Consider the following 17,007-nt stretch of genomic DNA (forward strand, 5'->3'; position numbering starts at 1 on the left):
TTCCTATCAGCAAAGAAATTTATGACAGGAAAAAGCCCAAACTCTCTCCAGTGACAGCAGTGCCACTTGTCTGCGTCTGGGCCCCACTGTAAGAGAGATGTGCAGAACATGGCTGAGCAGAAACGACTCCAGGTCACAGCTCCAGCCAGAAAAGACTGAGGCAATGCTGTGCTGTTGGGTGATGCAACCAAAGGCTACAGGGAGGACTGTATTTCTCGCTGGGAACAAACGCCTGTCACTTGGCATTAGAACCTGCAGCTGGGGGCTGCTGGTAGGTGCTCTTGTCATGGTGATGACCGTGATGGGATTTTTCCATCTCTAAGCAGAAGGCAGTGCTGACGCTTGGCTTGACTGCCACTGTGAAGCCCTTGAGTTCTCTGCTTGAGTGCAGACAGCAAGGATGAACTCAGCGTAAGGCTGTATTTCAGCCTTACTGAAATAAGTCCTGCCTAGGCTGTGCAAATCTCTGGCCTGCTACTGAGCTGAGCTGGCCTGCCTGCAGGCAACACCCTACAGCTGCATGGTGCTGCTGAAAGCCATGTGAGCCCTGGGGCTTGCTGGAGGTGCACAATGAAATGTGTGCCTCAGCAGCAGCTGAAGAAGGCTGCGTGATGCTGTAACAGTGCACTAGAGCTCAAAGATGCACGCTTACCTGCAATGCTGCTTTCGGGTCTTGTGACTCCATGTCAGAACGGCTGCAACGCATTCGCTGGGTTCAGACGTTTCTCGATGGATTGGCAGAGGTCTGGACCTGGAATTACAAGAAAGGAATTGTTTAACTAGTCAATATGTTAGTGAGGAACACCCGCAGGAGACTAGCTTGTTTCAGCAAAGGATTAGCTACTAACAGAAAATTACTTAAATACACTCCTCCTAAAAACGTGTCAAGTATGGGCAATTGCAAACTGAAAGAGAAGCACTACTGCAAATTATTTCTCTCGCTCTTTGAACTACTATGCCTGCTTCCACTGACAAAAAGAAGGAAAGCCAGGAGCCTTGCGCTGTATCCTGCAATCCAGCGAATTTAAGGCCTTCTTCAGATACAGAGAAGAGCAGTCTGCTAAAAGCCCATTACCACCAGTTTCCACACAGTTGGAACAGTTAAACAGAAGTTTTAACTTCACTGCACCAGTCTCCTCAACTCACTGACCAGGGCAGGGTGTTGCACTGTCCTGCAGCGACCACTGTACCAGCAAGAACTCGTTCCGCCTCCGGATACATGTTTGTCAGCAGAGGATGACTTGAAAGTGCCACACCTCCCCGCTTATCCATAAGCAATGGCGCTGGGTGCATTCCTTGCCAAAAGGCCTAACCTCAGCCCTGAGGCAGCTCCAGCTCCAGCAAGAGCCCTGCCCCACTGGCCTGGCGCTGGTGGCTAAGGCTGGCCAAGGGTCTGGGCCACCACAGCAGCCTGAAGGGACAGGGGCCAGGACCAGTGCCACAGCTAGGCCCCAGCTCAGGCAGAGGCCAGGGGTGGCCAAGGACCTCACGAGGGATGCTGGTACAGCTGGAACTACTTTACAATCGCCTGCTGCGCAACCTCCTGAAGTACAGCAAAGCCCGTTACAGACTAGGTGTCAGTGGGCATTAGCAGCATTTTTATGGCCTCGTCAATTTTTTCCTGGCACGTAGATGGGTTGTTTGTGCAAGCCTATGCATGACACACACACCAAAGCCCATTTTCAGGCTTTCTGGCTCCATGGGTAAGCACCTTCCTGAAGAGCAACCTGAGGACAAGGGGATTGCATCCGTCCAATTGCAGCTTCCCATCTGATCGAGTCCCTGCAGGGGCCCAGCACGACCCATGCGCATCCCAAGGATTTCTGCCACCCCCCTCCTCCCCGCTCCCTTTTCTATTTGCTTTGTTTTCGTTGCCAAAGCTTGGAGACTTAAAGAATAAAGAAGAAGAGGTGACTGGGATGTGAAAAGTAATGTGATTATGGCTGGATTTGGGCACCGCCGGCGCGTTCCCGTGGTCAGCGGGTGTTAGCAGTAACAGCTGCTGCGCTTCCCATTAGAGGAGAAAGCCAAGACCTTCCCTGACGGGACGCAGTGCTGGCAGGCTGGGGACGCGGCGGCAGCAGGAGGGAGGTGAGTGAGCGGGGCCAGCGCCGACATGAACCCGAACCCACACCCAGACCCAAATCCGGGTGGCTGCAGCCCTGTGGGTGACATTCCCACTGCCTGTGAGTGCATGGGGAAGGGTGCGGGAGGCAGCATGGGCAGGGGGAAACTTTAGCCTGGGAATCTCAGGAGGAGCAGAGCTGCTGCTCGGAGGTACTTGAGTGAGCTGCTACGAGAAATCTCATCCAGCTAAGGTTTGGATGTGTCTGCAGAGCTGGAAAGCGGAGAGCACGAGGGCATCCTACCGCTAGAGCGGGGACAGGGGGTCTGGCCAAGGCTGCTGTGAGCCCCAGCACATCTCTGGCACACAGCTGGTGGGAGCGTAGTGGTGCTCTGCTGCACAAAGTTGAACTGCATCCTTCTGCTCCTGGCTTCAGGCTGGGCACGAGCTGCTTCGTGTGAGGGGTTTTAATCAGCTATCAAGTTTGAAAGTGATGTAGATGGAGGTGTAAGGTGGACCTCCCCAGCCTCAGATTCTCTTTGATGTCTTTACATCTACTTATTGACTAACAAAATCTAAGCCAGGAGAAGACGCATGCTGAAAAGATTAGAAAGAGCTACATTAAAAGCAGGACTGTATGCAACAAATGTGGTGTACAAACTCTACATCCTCATTTTCAAAAGTGCCTGAAAAACTGGAATAAGAAAATACCACATCTAATCTGGAGATGTGTGTTTCACCAGACGCCCAGTCTGGTGATAACCCACAGCACAGAGCACCGAGCACAGAACTTGTGGAGTTGGGCAGGGGTAGGGGGAGCTGAGCTGATTCGTTAGCATGCCCACACAGAGCCTTATCCTCCTGCTAAATACGACCCCAATTTCTGGAGCAAGTCTCTCCCAGCCATTCACCCTGTGGATGACTTCACAAGAAACGCGTCCTCTGGTGGAGTCACAGCATCACAGAACAGCAGGGGTTGGAAGGGACCTCTAGAGCTCATCGAGTCCAACCCCCCTGCCCAAGCAGCTCCCTAGCCCAGGTTGCACAGGTAGGCGTCCAGGCGGGTCTTGAACGTCTCCAGAGAAGGAGACTCCACCACCTCTCTGTGCAGCTGTGCCAGTGCTCCGTCACCCTTACTCTTTTCCTTACTCTCTTCCTTCCCAACTTCAACCATTTACTTCAAAATGTGGAACGCTGTGGATTCCCAGTGAGAATCCACGCGCCATAGGTATATCATTTATTTCTCCTCACTTAGAGGCACAGCAGGAAAGGCCGCTCAGCTAACCGGAAGGTGACGGACACGCACGCACACAGACTGCTGCTGCCACTGCTCCGGACCGAGAGTGCTGGCGACATCCCTGCATGGCATGGAGAGGCAGAAGGCCTGCCTGCTGGTGGCTGCCTGTGCATGCACTGTGTTCTGCCTGGTCTCCTCCTCGGCCGCCTTCTCGCACGGCGCCAGCCTCTCCGCCTGTGCTGACATGATGCCCAGGCACCTGCGGGCTCAGCTGCACAGCCCCAAGAACAACTACGTCACCATCCACACCAACGTGTCCTTCTACGTGCCGGGAGACAAGGTCCCAGGTGAGGACAGCTGCTGGCTGTCTCAGCCCAGCCCCACGGAAATCCCGAAAGCAGTTACCAACCCTCGCCCAGCCAACTTCCCTTCCCATCCCCATCCAAAAAAAGTCTCTGAGGGCAGGGTGCAATCATCTGCGCATGTGCAGTGTGGTACCCACATCCCTCCTTAAAGGCGGCTGCGTAGCGCCTAACGCAGCGTGGTTAGCATTATAATCAAGGGGGAAGAAGCCTCGAGCCAACCGCCTGTGCAATTTCACACTACAAAGTTATAGTCTGGCACCCTGCATCCAGCACATCCGACACAGATTGTCAGGGCAAAGATTGCAGGATGCTGTGGTTTTTTTTTTGACAAGGTTTCCTTTTGATTTCACAGGTGCCGATGGAAATTCTATCACAAAAAATTCACCTGAGAACTGCAACACAAATCCCTTTGTGTCCCATGTTTTGTCTTGCAGTGACAGTGCGGAGCAGCCGGGATTTCATGGGCTTTTTGCTTCAAGCTCGCAAAGTGTCGAATGATGAAACTGCCGGCACCTTTGTCTTCATTCCTCCTGGCTCCAAGCTGCTGTCTTGCTTTGAAGATGGTGATACTGTCACCCACTCAGACAAGTCCCTGAAGAGAAACCTGTCCTTTGTATGGAAAGCGCCAGACCGACCCATCGGGGACATCAAATTTTAGTAAGAACACGTCGGTTCCCAAGCACTGTTCGCATCGTTGCAGTTTCAGTTTCTCTCACCCTTCAGCTTTTCAAAAACTTGGTTGTATTTTTCCATTGTACTTTTCTAGCACCGTATCTTGAATCCTATAGAGCACTTAGGAAATCATGCAACAGTGCTCCAACTGGTACCTAAATCTCCATTTGCACCTGCTGGGCAGTGCTCCTTTTTACCTACACAGTCACTGTTTTCTCAGAATAAATGCACCTGGAGGTGACAGCCTACGGAGTTAGAAATAGAAATATTAAGGCATAAGGAGAGAACTGTGATCACTCTGCCTGCTTTTCTAAACAGCACACCCTGCAGAACTTCCCTGCCTACAGGGTCAATGTCACTGCGGGGTAGATTTACTATTTTTTAATTTACTGTTTATTTATTTATTTTAATGTTAAATGTAAACAGAATCACTCCCAGGAGGACTACATGGGGAGCACTGGGTCAGAACTTTACCTCAGTGTTTTGCACCGAAGTCCAAGCATTTTGTTTCTGAACTGGAATAAAATCAAAGGAAAAAAAAAATCTAACTGCCTGCCTTAGAGGGAGCACGGGGAATTTTCATTTTGGAACAGATTCAATTGTTTTGACTTTACCAAATTGCTTAGAAGCTCCTTGGCCAGATCCCTGGCTGCTCCCCAAGATGCAGGCCTCCTGGTGAGTGCTGTGGCTTGCACATCTCATCGTGATTCAACACAAATTAATTGAAACAAAAATATTTCTGCTCAGCATTTCCATTTTGCCCACTGCTTCAGATTGGGAAATACTATTAAAAACGCGTGAAAAGCCAACAGATAAAAGGAACCCAAATGCTGCCATGCCTGCTCCTAGCCACCTGCTCTGGCTCCCCCTGCAGCTGCTGCCCCCCAAGCCAGCCCCACAGCCCTTCCCTTCTCGCCCCAAGGCCGTGCCGTGCTGCCAGACATGAGCCACGTCTCCACAAGAAATTCCGATTGCTCCCTGCTCTCTCCCCCCATCTCCCACTTCTGCTGCTGCTTCTGCTCTCAGACCCACCCCCCAGGATCACTTATAAATTAGTAAACTTTGGGCAGATTTAACGCAGAAAGCAAATGGCACGTGCTGTAACGGTGATCCCCAGCTGCACTGTAAATCCACGTTTCAGAACTCGCGTTACAACATCTGAGAAAGCTCCTTGTTCCACTTAAAAGCGTCTCACAAGAACCATTCAGCACAGGAAAAGCCAGGTCGTTCCCCCTTTACCTCATCTTCACTGGGATCTGAGCTGAAAAGCTCCCCCAGGACGAAGCTTCCCCACGCTCTGGGGATGCGGCTCAAGGCTGGCACCTGATGAAAGGCAGAGTGTGAGGCAGGTGCAAATAATGAAGGGCTGAGAAGAGAGTGCCTGTGGCTTTTTCTACCTATTCTGCTGTTTGTACAAGTTACACTGACCTGTTTTAATTACTAAATACCTCTGTTGTCTCCCTGCCTACCGAAGATTATACACAGAGCTATTCAAAGTTTTCCAAACATACTTTGACCGACACAGCAAATACAATAGTTTTTTTTTCCTCTTTTTTTCAGTTCCCACGCATTTTGAAACTGATCTTAATGATGAGTGACCCTTCCCTCACTATCTTTCATATGGGACCCAGTATCTTTTATTTGTAATATAAAATGTGTGATGGGCTAAGCCTTTAAAATTTTTCTGCGCTGCCTTTTAGATTAAAGCACTCCCTCTGATTAGCTGAGCATTCTGATCTTTTATTAATGACGCTGCGAGAGTAAATTCCTGCATAATTATCTTTTAACAGCATCTCTGTAGTCCAGTCATACTTTGTTTACTGGGCAAGGATTGAATCGGCCGCTGTGGCTCAGCGAGGGCACAAGCACACATCTGCTGGCAGCGGCAGGAAGGCCGGCCCTGCAGCACCTGCACCCTCACAGGAACCCGCTGGCCCCCACGCAGCAGGCACGGCAAGTAAAGGTACCTGGTTTGTTGCTGACAGTTTCCAGCAGGCTGGTTTTACAGCTCATTCCTTGCAACCACTGAAGAGAGAAGAGATAAACAAGCTACAGAGCCTCATTTAACTTTTTCAGCTGCCGACGAGATTGGTGATGGCCATCAAGAGCTCCCTGAAGAGAAGGCACAAATGGGCATCCCAGGTAACAGTCAGTGCCAAGGAGGGTACCAACAGGATAAACACTGTTGCCAGATCTGAATGAAAAATCTAAAACGCTGCTGAAAAGCCCCAAGTAAGGGGCCTCCCGTATTTCACCTCAAATCCCAGCTCCTAAAGACAAGCAAGCACAGTTAGCAATGCTGCCCACATAGTGGAATACATTTGTCTCTAAACATGTCTCTCCTACCCTTAAGGCATGTTGTTATTTGTGTTTACGCAGCCTACAGTTGGTAAAAGGCTCTCAGAATTTACTTACATTTCAGTCAGATGTATTTCTCAGTCTGGATGGCATAGCATCAAGTCTGAGCTTTAATTAACTTGAATGCCTTTTAGGCAGCAGGCCTTGCTTCTTTACTCCCTGTCTGGGCTCCTATTTAAAACCAAGCGCCATAAAATAAAAACCACTGTGATGATCCTTACTAATAAACGCTAGCACCAATTGCGATTTGAAAGAAACAAAGCAAAGGAAGTTGACTTCTGATCCTCTCTTGCTTTTTGCTGTCCCTGTCTTGCAAGGCTCTAGCTCTTCTGCAGCCGTTCCCAGCTCTCTCCAGCACACCAGCCCAGCTCCGATCAGCCTGGCCAGCATAACACCAACACCAGTGCTGGTGTCAGGCACGAGTGCCCTCTGGGATACGCAGCCCACAACCGAGCCAACGCAGCCACCTCGAACCTTGCGGGATGCCTCCAGCAGGAGCACAGGGAGCAGCCCCCCCAGCAGCTCAGGGCTGGAGCCATCACTTGCCTTCCAAGAGCCAGGCATGGCTGACGCCCTGCGGAGCTTCCTCTTCCAAGACGCCTCCAGGCAGAGCCTCTCTGACAGGTACTGCACTGTGTGATAGCCAGGTAGTGGGGACAGCTGCTGCTCCAGCAGTCCTGGGGAAGGAAATCAATGCAGGTTTCACTGCAGGTAAACAAGGGCATTCTTCAGAAGGGCAGGTGGGAGGCTGCTTCCCTGCTGGATTTCTGAAAAATCATCCTTTAGAGATTGCTTGCGACAGACAGCAGCAGTGAGACAGTCAGAGCACAGGCCAGGTGCTGATCAGCCCAGCAAAGCTGCCTGGCTGGGTGACTGAAAAATGTGATCAAAGCTATTGACCAGAATTGACTGCTGCAATACTTTTCTCTAAAGGTGCGTGCCAATATCCAAAGAAACGGTGGACTTAACAGAGCTACTTCTCCACCTGCAGGGTGAAGGAAGAAAGGATTTCAAACCATTACGAAGTGTTGCCTTTAGGAGGTCTGCTCAGAAGCCCGAAAGGCTTTGGGACACACGACCCTTAGTGCAATGTACTCCACTGTGGGCGTGAATGATGGAGCTATGAGTAAACGATCAGACACCACGCAACACATGGCCTACGTGCTCTGCATTGACTGCGTGCACCACGAGTCCGCTCCAGCGAGCGGCACTCGTCACAAATCATGCATGCTGCAGAGCCCAGGGGTCCCACTTCGGCGTCGTGAAGCTCCAGGTATTGCTTATTAACTCCGTTTTTTTCTGTTTCAGAGCACAAGGTACTGCCAGCACAACCAACCCACACCTGTGCGTGACATGTAAAGAAGACAGCCAGGTAAGCACTGGGGACGGGGAGGATTCATTACTGTTTCCCCCAAAGATGGAAACTGCTAGAAGCTGCTGAAAGTACTTAGAGAAGATGAAGATAAAACCTCCCTGCTACTTCACAGCACCAAGAACCACATCTATGTCTCACGAGTGACTAAAACTACTTTGAGGTTGTTGTTTGTTGTTGGTTCGGGTTTCTTCTTTTAAAGCCTTAACTGGGAATTGGTTTCCATCTCTCTCTTCCCTTTTCTTCCTCCCTGATGTCTGGATTTCTGAGAGTTCCACTGCAAAAACAACCCAAAGTAATTTTTTTTGTACGTAGTCATGATCACGACTTCATGCTGCTGATGTTAGTGGGCAGGAAACGTGCATTTCTTTTCCAGTCTACATTTCCAGTGGAAGGTTGAGATGCTCCTCTCTAGACGTGCCTGACAGGTGCTGCTCAATATATTCACCAGAGGTCAAAGACTTTATCCATTCTGGTGAAGGCCAAGGACGCTGTGTGGACACTGTCCACTCTGGGGACACAGCAGTACCATCTTCTCCTCAGCATCCTAGGAGCAGGGGGAAATTTAAAGCCTCTTGGTTTGAAGTTTCTTTGTTCTTTACAGAGCTGAGCTTTATTCCCCAGTAACATACTACTTCTTGGAGTGGCATCCAAAATTACTCCATTTCCCCACCAGTAGGTGGCACCCCTCTCTGCCCAAAGCTCCATGAAGATGTCACCTCCTCGTGGCATCACTGCAGGCCGGCTCTGTGAATAAAACTGAAACATATAGAGCTTCTCTGGCACTTTCCTATTCCTCTGAGCACTGAAATGCATACAAGGAAAACCTGCTCCTTCACATGCTCACACAAGCATGCATCAGAAAAAGAGGTGAAAACAAAAGAGGAGGGGCCCATTCAACATAATGAGACATATTTAGGAAAGACACAGAACAAATTAAGGAGTGACATGTGATGTGAGCATCTGGCATAGCTGCACAGAGAAGGGAGGAAATGGCTGAAGATGCTTAACTAATGGAAAGGAAGACTGATGGTGCAAGGTGAGAGCAGAAGAGCCTAATGAAATAAAAACACTGAAAAGTGGAATAATAATACTGAAAGGACAGAAGCAGTACAAAGAGAGGAGACAAAAGGTGAGATGAGGCAAGGTCTTCTTCTACAGCCAAGCCCCAGATCCGACATATGATTACAGTACGAGGGCTAGTGAGCCATAAACACACCTTACCTTTGCTAGTCAGCTACAATTTGCAGTTCAACTATTTGTAATTTACTACCTGCATTTTACTAGCACCTTTCTTTCTTTGGAAATTGTCTCCTCCACAAAGTATGCTCTGTGACTTCCCCTTACTTTGGTTCACAGCTTGCCAGTGTTCCTACCTCAGCTTTCTGGTCCTGTCACACTGTCCTCCCAGCAGGCTTTCAAATTCACTAGAGAAGGCAGAGGGTGAGATTTTCTCTGGTGTAATTAACGGATGCGTGGAAGAGCCTGCTGGGCAGGACAGGCTGGAGAGTAGCCAGCTACCAAGGGTCAGATCCAAATCTCAGAGAAGCCAAAGAAAAGATTCCAGTACGTTTCTCAGGTTTTGGATTGGGCCTCAGGTGCACAGTGGGAATAGAAAAAGTCTGTGGGGGCCTCCTAAATAGTAAGATTGTTTCACAGCCAGTCTTGGATGGGAACTGTGGCAAAACCTGGACTGCAGACCTGGCTGTCATCTCGTGACTGATAAAATAAGGTGTCTGGTACCAAGCAGAGCCCCTAGAAGAGCACAGGAGCAAGCAAGAACAGAAATGTGAGCTATCGTGTGGGGCTAAGCAACACTGAGAGGCAGCAAATTCCAAACAGGCTGTGCAGACCGAGGAGACAAGACAGACTTTGGGGAGAAACTGTGGCTTTTAGGTGACTGCCCCCAAAATGCTGATGCCCAAATTGCCTTCTGGGTCCTTCAGCTCCACAGCTTGACCCCCGGCCTGTGAAGGCCTACCCTGAATTTCAGTGGACACAGCATGGACTTAAACACGAACCATGGCTGGGAAGATCATATCCATCGTTTCACAACGACTCTGGCATCTCTAAAGGCAGGAACTGTTCATTAAGTGATTCTTCTGTGATAACAATGTCTGTGCAAAATACCACAGCAACAGTGGGAGTGGCAGACTTGTGGAAAGCAGCGAGACCTTTCTCTCCTGTGACCTTCCTCTCCGCTCCTTTGCATGCCCCACCTTGCCCCATGGCATCAACTGCCACTGCTTCATCTCCCCTGACAATTGTGATACAGACAGCACAATGTCGAATCTAGCTCATTTCTGATCCAGAGAATTAAAGACGGTTATTGTAAGTCTGAGGGACACTTCAATCAGAAACAAAGAGCTGATACGGTACAGTGAAGTCAGTAGTGGATGAGAGTCTTAGCAGGCTCCTTCCTGTTCCCTCACTGGATTTCTTGTCATGTTTTTGCTTTCAAAGGCAAGTACTGAGAACGGGGCCACCTTGAAAACCTCCAGGCCGGCAGCAGCCTCTTGGCCTGCCCTACACCTACGCACTCACCTGAGTGAAGCCACTGTGACAACGGCTTGGTTTGGCAACGAGGACACCGTCAGCAATTGGTCACTGGCCTGGAGGCAAATGGCAGAAAGCAACCCCCCCCTGTGGTCAGAGCATGGCGAGGAGAAGAAGGTCAGCGAGGAGGTGGGTGAGCACACGCTGCCGTGGGTGACCAGAGCAGGTCCCAAACCTGCTGTCCCGGGGAGGGGGGATGACCCTGGCAGAGGGACACGTCTGATAGCAGCCCAGCTTGGCATCCTCCTTGTCTGCACGGCGGTGCTGGGGCTGGCCGCGGCAGCTGGCCTGCGCTGCATCTGTGCCCGGTACTGCCACAAGAGGACAGAAGTGTCCTTCAGCGAGCCAGACAACAACGTCATCGCTGTCAAAGAAAATGGGGAGATGATGCACTTCCGGAAGATCCGGGAGAACAGCTTCGTGCTGGTTCAAGCCGAGTACAACTGGATCAGCCCGCCGAGCAGCGGGAAAAGGAGAATAACCTAAACATTCACAGTACTTAAGGCAGCGCAGCGTAGATGAGCCAGCTGCCCCTGCAGATGAAGACAGCTGAGACGCACACAACACAGACTCTAGAAAGCAGTAGTGTCCTTGCTGCCTACAGGTAGACATAGAGGTGTACAAACTTGATGCAGCTAGCTCAGCTAGAAGTGTTACTCAAAGTATCTCAGCTTCAGCTGCTAAGAGAATAACAGTAACCACTGTTCTGTGTGCTACACGTACTGCAATTAATATTGTATATCTGCTCATTAACTGTCATTGCACCCATTACTCTTCCTCTGTTGCCTTAAGGCTGTAGCAAAAAAAAAAAAATTGAAATTCTTCCTCTGCACTGTACTGTTGTCTCCTATTTAATCTCAGCAAATGCTTCTACTGTTATATTTCCCTTTCCTTTCCAGGAGCTAGAAAACCTTGGTTTAAATTACCATTCTCATTTAGAAGCTTACAGGTTTAGGCCTGCGCACTTGCTGTGCTTCAGATGACAAAATATTTGCCAGTAGTTTTAAACTTTCAACTGGAAAACAAAAAGCAGTCTTTCACTAGCAGAGAACATTGATCCACAGAATGCTGAATTGATCTAAGGGAAAGAAACGCAAGGTGGTGGAAAGCAGTTTTTGGGGGAGAAACATGCCTCCTCATCAGGTGCAAATGGAACAAAACCTTTCCTATCCATTTGCACCTGATGAGGAAGCTTGTTTAAGCCTGACAGCCAGCATTTACTTTGTCTTTTGCTTTGAGTCAGTCCAGTTAACACTCAGTGTGGAAACACACTGAGAAATAGCCTTCTTCCCAGGTCACTCTGGAGCTCCCCAGCAAAGGCTGCCTGTTAAGTTAACAGCATCTTGTGCACTGAGTTTGTGCAAACACTCCTCTGGCTGTGTGGCTTTCAGCAGGAGGCCACAAATACAGCCCCTGGAAAATAGGAAGACCCTTGATCCACTCCAATAAAGGAAGGTGATGAAAGCAAGGGCTAAGGTTTGTTTTACAGAACCTCTGAAAGAGCAAGAAACAGTCCTGACAATGATCCTCCTGAGATGTGAGCCTTTCAGAGAGCAGCGATCCCCCTCTCCAGCATCCTTTTCTCTGGTGAAGGGGCTCATGTTGCCTTCTGAGCAGCAGAACGCAGAAGAGACTTAACTTTGGTGCTGCAACTTGCTTCACAGACCACAATACTCCCGTCCCACCGAGCTAAGCAGACACTTGCATATGCCATCAGGATCCCATTTCCCTCCTGGAGATGGGGACACGAGGCAACTTCCTACTCTGGCAGCTGGGCTCTGTGTTTGTCTCCAGCTAGCTGGCCAACTCCATGATTAATAATCCGTTAAAGTCCCGGTCTCACCTCCTCCCTTACATCGCCACTGACTTCAGTGGATACACAAGATGCTGTTCTCCTGTTCTGATTTCTGCAGTGTGAGTAACGTAGCATGTCCTCTGCTAACAGTCTTCCACACTCAAGAGTTCGTTTCTGGCCATTTCCACAAATGACAAATATCTGCCAAGTAGTAATATAATAAACAAGCAAAACAAACAAAAAAAAAGAAGTGTACTCACAACTGCAGAGATGAGGCCAATCTTAACCGCTGCATTTGCTCTGAGAAGGGCAGGTGCACCAGGGCCCCTCCACCGCAGGGTGGCCAGTGTTAGGTGGTGCTCTAAGTGAAAATCTGCTTCAGGGCTCAAAGGACTTGAGGTTTTCCTAGTCGGGAAGTTGGGTGAAGCGTTACCTACCAGGAAGACCATAGGTTTTTAAGCACAAGTGCAGACACACTCAATGAAATTCCTCCTTTTTAGAGAGAAAGAATGTTTCTCTAACTCAGTGCAGCTGAACCTTCTCATGACTAAAGTAGACCGCATTTAATTCATTGTTAATGCAGCCCCAAAATTGCTAATTAACTGAGAAAATAGGTCAACAAACTCTTAAATATTTAAAGAACTATCACATATTATTTCAAAAAACTTCTCGTGATGGCACAGTTGTTTATGAATAAATTACAAATACCTATGTCCTTTTCCACTCCCGCTCCAGATACAATGTTATTGGACTGGCACGGCTTGAAAAATGCCCCCTTCCTCTCCCCAGCACTTTCCCCATTGCCCAGTACTGTTCTTGCCAGGCTGGCTGCAGAAAACGAAGGCTTCGGTCTGAAAGATGCCTGATTCTCGAGCTGCACTTCAGCAGTACTCTTGCCTTCTGCCAAACTCTACCTTCTGTTAAATTTATGCAGCTCTAGTATTATTAGTAGTAAAAACAGTAACGGTGAGCTCCGAGGGACGTTCTCCTCTGAATTAGTAATGAGTCCTGCTACTTTGCAGACTTGGCTGAGACCGAAAGTGCCCATGTTTTTTTCTTGTCTTCTGCATGACGCTTCATTTACTGCAGTTGCCATGACAAGAAGGATCGGGGCTTTCTCTCTTCTTAATGCTGTTAAAAACACGAGCACTGATGAACCTATTAAAAGGCAAATCATTCAAATGCCCCACGCTCTTAAGTGACCTGCCTTTTACTGAAAATAATCTGTGCTCAAGTTTGTAGCACATATAGAAGATAAAATGACAAGGCACAGAAAGGAAAGATACAAGCCATTCTAATACGTACGGAGTGGGAAGTGAAACACCCTCCCTTGCTGGGTGGATGACTGTGTTGGTCAGAAGTACAGACAGCGGGGGATCTTAGCTCCTCCCTGTAGGTCAGCCTGAAGCAGCCTGCACCCACGTGAGGCTGCCATCCCTCAGCCAAGTGCTTGGTGCCCGAACCACCGGCAGAAGGTACGGAAAGGAGTTCCCACCTATCCCTAACTCACAGCCATCTAAGTCTGTCTCCCACCAATCAAACAGGCACCAGGCATAGCTTTGGCAGTGAAAACTCCTATGGCCGAAGTCCTCTGGTGTCCTCCAACACATCAGTGGCATTAAACGCAAGGCGGAGAGGTCGCATAAACCTTTGGTCCAAAGCTCAGTTAAATCACTGTGGACATTTCCCGCGTTGGTTGAACTGTCACTGTCAGGCAAAAGTCAAACATGCACTAATTCTGTCAGCACCAAAACAAGACTCACAGGAGAAGTCCAAGGCTGGAAGCTTTCGTGGTTGAGGCCATCAGGAGCATTTCCACGCACCATTTCTGAAGGCCAGGATCACACCTCTGCCCTAAGTGTGTAACCTAGTGCCTATCCCCGTGGGCCAACAGTCGTAGCGGTTGCCCAGGATGTGCGGACTGGGGCAAACCATAGCTTGGCACAGTTTCTGCAGCTACTGGAGACCGTGCAAACCAAGGGAGGCAAAGCAGCTGTGCCAGAAGCCCAGAGATTAAAACACTTATCACGTCCCTGCAACGAACTGAGCACTGAAGAGGGCTGCCCTGCTGAGGGGTGCGGTTCGGTCCTCGTCCCTGCAGACCCACCTGTGCTTCAGCCAGCTCCTTGCTCTGCAGATGTACACACTGTTTGGTAAACTAGCAATGAAAAATGCCCGTGAAAAGAGAAGGAGATGCTCAAACGATTCCTGCAGCGTTCAGCTGCAAAAAGTCAACTGCTTACCAGCCAAAACCAACAACAAAGTAATAACCCAACGCTCTCAGCTGGTGAACAACAGAGCAGTCCTTTTGTTCCTCCTGGTAACTCAGAGCCTCTCCACTGCCTCTGCCAGTCTCAAGGCTCCAACTGAAATCCAGCAGGTCCGGGCAGCTCTGCAGCACTCCCTTTACTCCCTTTCCCCGTTTTCCCTCCCTTTTCCCTGCTGCTTCCTCCTTCCATCCCATCAGCCCTGCACCAGGACCTGGGGGTCACAACCACCCTGGGATGCTGCACTTATCTGGAGCCCCTCTTGAGCCTCCCTCACACCACAGAACCATTTCCCCCCTTCGTGTCTCATTGCAGAAACGCTCTTTTCTCATTAGCACGTGCGTGACTCTCCCAGTAAGGCATTCTGCTATATGATGTATGAAGGATCACGTCTCACACCACATTTTACTGTATATTTAAGTGCATGCTTTGCTGATTTACTGCCATTGTAGAGAACATCTCCTTCTCTTAGCAGGGCAGGTCCACAACGGATGTATCAGCTCTGACTAACGATTATTAGCACATCCCAAGGTTACGTACTGCAATCAAATAAAGTGCAGGAGGGAAAAGAGACTCCAGCTTACTGGGCTAAGGACAAAGATCACAGTTAGTCTCTGAATCTTCAGATTGCAATATCCATTACTGATAGCCACCTTCTGATGTCAAAGAATAATTTGCTGTTCAGAAAATGTGTTGCTGTTTCAAAGGCAAGTCAAAGATCAGACTCGCTGTACATCAGTGTGCTGATGTACATTAGGAGGTGATGCCCAGGTACCAAGGACATCATGCTGTCGGAATAGAGGGAAATATAGAGGAAAAGACAGAAGACGTGACTTGCTGATCTGTATTATGCAAACATATGGCCCAAAGCGGAGAAATATTTAACCCAGTCAAGTAGAATGCCACCAGTAATTCCCAGCATTTAATGCAGCACGAACTGTACGTGTCAGACAAGTTAACCGTGGGCTCCTGTGCTGCTAACAGAAGTGTCGGGCAGATCTCCGTGCTGGAACTCGCTGGGAAGGGTTAAAGCTCCAGCAACCGCAAGAAGGGCTCACAGCACCGTGTCCCCAGCCTAAACCCCGTGCTCCAAACCCTCTGCGGCCCTTCTCCACACACCCCCCGCGCGCTGAGGGGCCCAACCCCAAACACAGCGCTCGAGGAGCGGCCTCACCTGTGCTGCTGCTGCAACACGCCGCGCTGCCCCGCGCCATTTTCCACACAGCACAGCACGCTGAGGGCGGACCTCGCCCTCCCACGACTCGGTCGGACGGCTGCTCGTCACGACGCGGGGCTGGAAACTTCCAGAAGGACCGAAAACGCGGGCAGACGCGAGCGCGGCCACGCGCCAACGCGCCCGGCCTGCACTACCGCGCGCCGCCGCCAGGGGGCAGCGTCGCTCGCGCAGCGCCGCATCGCGCGGTGCGGCCGCCGCCACAGCGAAGGGGGGAGCGGAGCAGCGCGCGCGGAGCTCTGCGCGCCTCAGCCGGCAAAGCCCGTCCGTACGTTCTGCAGGCGAATTGATAATAACCCCCGTCTCCTTTCGTCAGTGTGAATTTAATGTGGGCCGAAAAGTCACGGGAAGTTTTCTTCAGAGGGAAGTCCATTGAAAATGGAACAAAAAAGACAAATGAGAAAGAGAGCTTAATAAAGTCCTTTTACAACGAAAACCGCTCAAAAGGCTTGACTGTTAATCAAAAGGACCCGACTTACCTTACTCAGTATCGCCGGGACCGGGAGCTGGCAGCAGCACCTAAAAAAGGAACTCTTTTTGTCTTTCTTTGGTCATAACTTACAAAAGACTCCCGCTGAATTATTGGCTATAAATACTCCTTCCCTTCTGCTAATGTATTGTGCTTCTGGGATTCTGTTCAGAGCAAACATTTTGTTACTGAGACAATACACTCAGAAATTTGGGCTTCTGAACAAGCTGCAAGCACGTCCCAAGCCACGGCTCTTCGAGCAGTGCCTAGATGATCTCCAGAGGTCCCTTCCAACCCTACAACTCTGGGATTAACCTATTAAAAACACGTGAAATCTTAAACCACAGAACACAGAAGATAACATGATGCAAACACCGTTACACAGGCAGAGTATTTTTTTCCACGTGTAATGTGCACCTTACTTTAAAAAATATTAATAATAATAAAAAACCCTGCCTAAAAATCTGCCCCCAAACAGTAATAGTCAGATCCTACTGTTTTTGAGCAATGTCCTGAGGGATAGTTTCAAAGAGAGTATTTGGCCACACGTTTACATGACTGCATAGAACATTATTCAGCTCCTTCTGCCCTTCGTGATTAGAGAGGCTCGCAATAGC

At 49.6% G+C, this 17,007-nt stretch overlaps 1 protein-coding gene across 1 annotated transcript; it reads left to right on the forward strand.

Annotated features, from left to right (window-relative positions):
* The first annotated feature begins 3,432 nt into the window (after positions 1 to 3,432).
* Positions 3,433 to 11,111, forward strand: REELD1 (reeler domain containing 1). The gene is made up of 6 exons (XM_065736040.1): positions 3,433 to 3,649; positions 4,102 to 4,324; positions 6,130 to 6,302; positions 7,015 to 7,321; positions 8,006 to 8,069; positions 10,533 to 11,111. Exons 1-6 carry the CDS (start codon positions 3,433 to 3,435, stop codon positions 11,109 to 11,111), a joined length of 1,563 nt encoding a protein of 520 aa, XP_065592112.1.
* The last annotated feature ends 5,896 nt before the right edge of the window (positions 11,112 to 17,007 follow it).

The sequence above is a fragment of the Cyrtonyx montezumae genome, unplaced genomic scaffold, assembly GCF_038088225.1.
Source record: "Cyrtonyx montezumae isolate F1298 unplaced genomic scaffold, pur_monq_1.0 scaffold_2, whole genome shotgun sequence".
Taxonomy (NCBI): Eukaryota; Metazoa; Chordata; class Aves; order Galliformes; family Odontophoridae; genus Cyrtonyx; species Cyrtonyx montezumae.

Bases quoted from the DNA above. Each gene is read 5' to 3' on its own strand.
- REELD1 (XM_065736040.1), top strand. From the start codon at position 3,433: ATGGAGAGGCAGAAGGCCTGCCTGCTGGTGGCTGCCTGTGCATGCACT. The intron at 3,650-4,101 runs GTGAGGACAGCT...TTTGTCTTGCAG, and splicing joins GCCGGGAGACAAGGTCCCAG to TGACAGTGCGGAGCAGCCGG. The intron at 4,325-6,129 runs GTAAGAACACGT...ATCTTTTAACAG, and splicing joins ATCGGGGACATCAAATTTTA to CATCTCTGTAGTCCAGTCAT.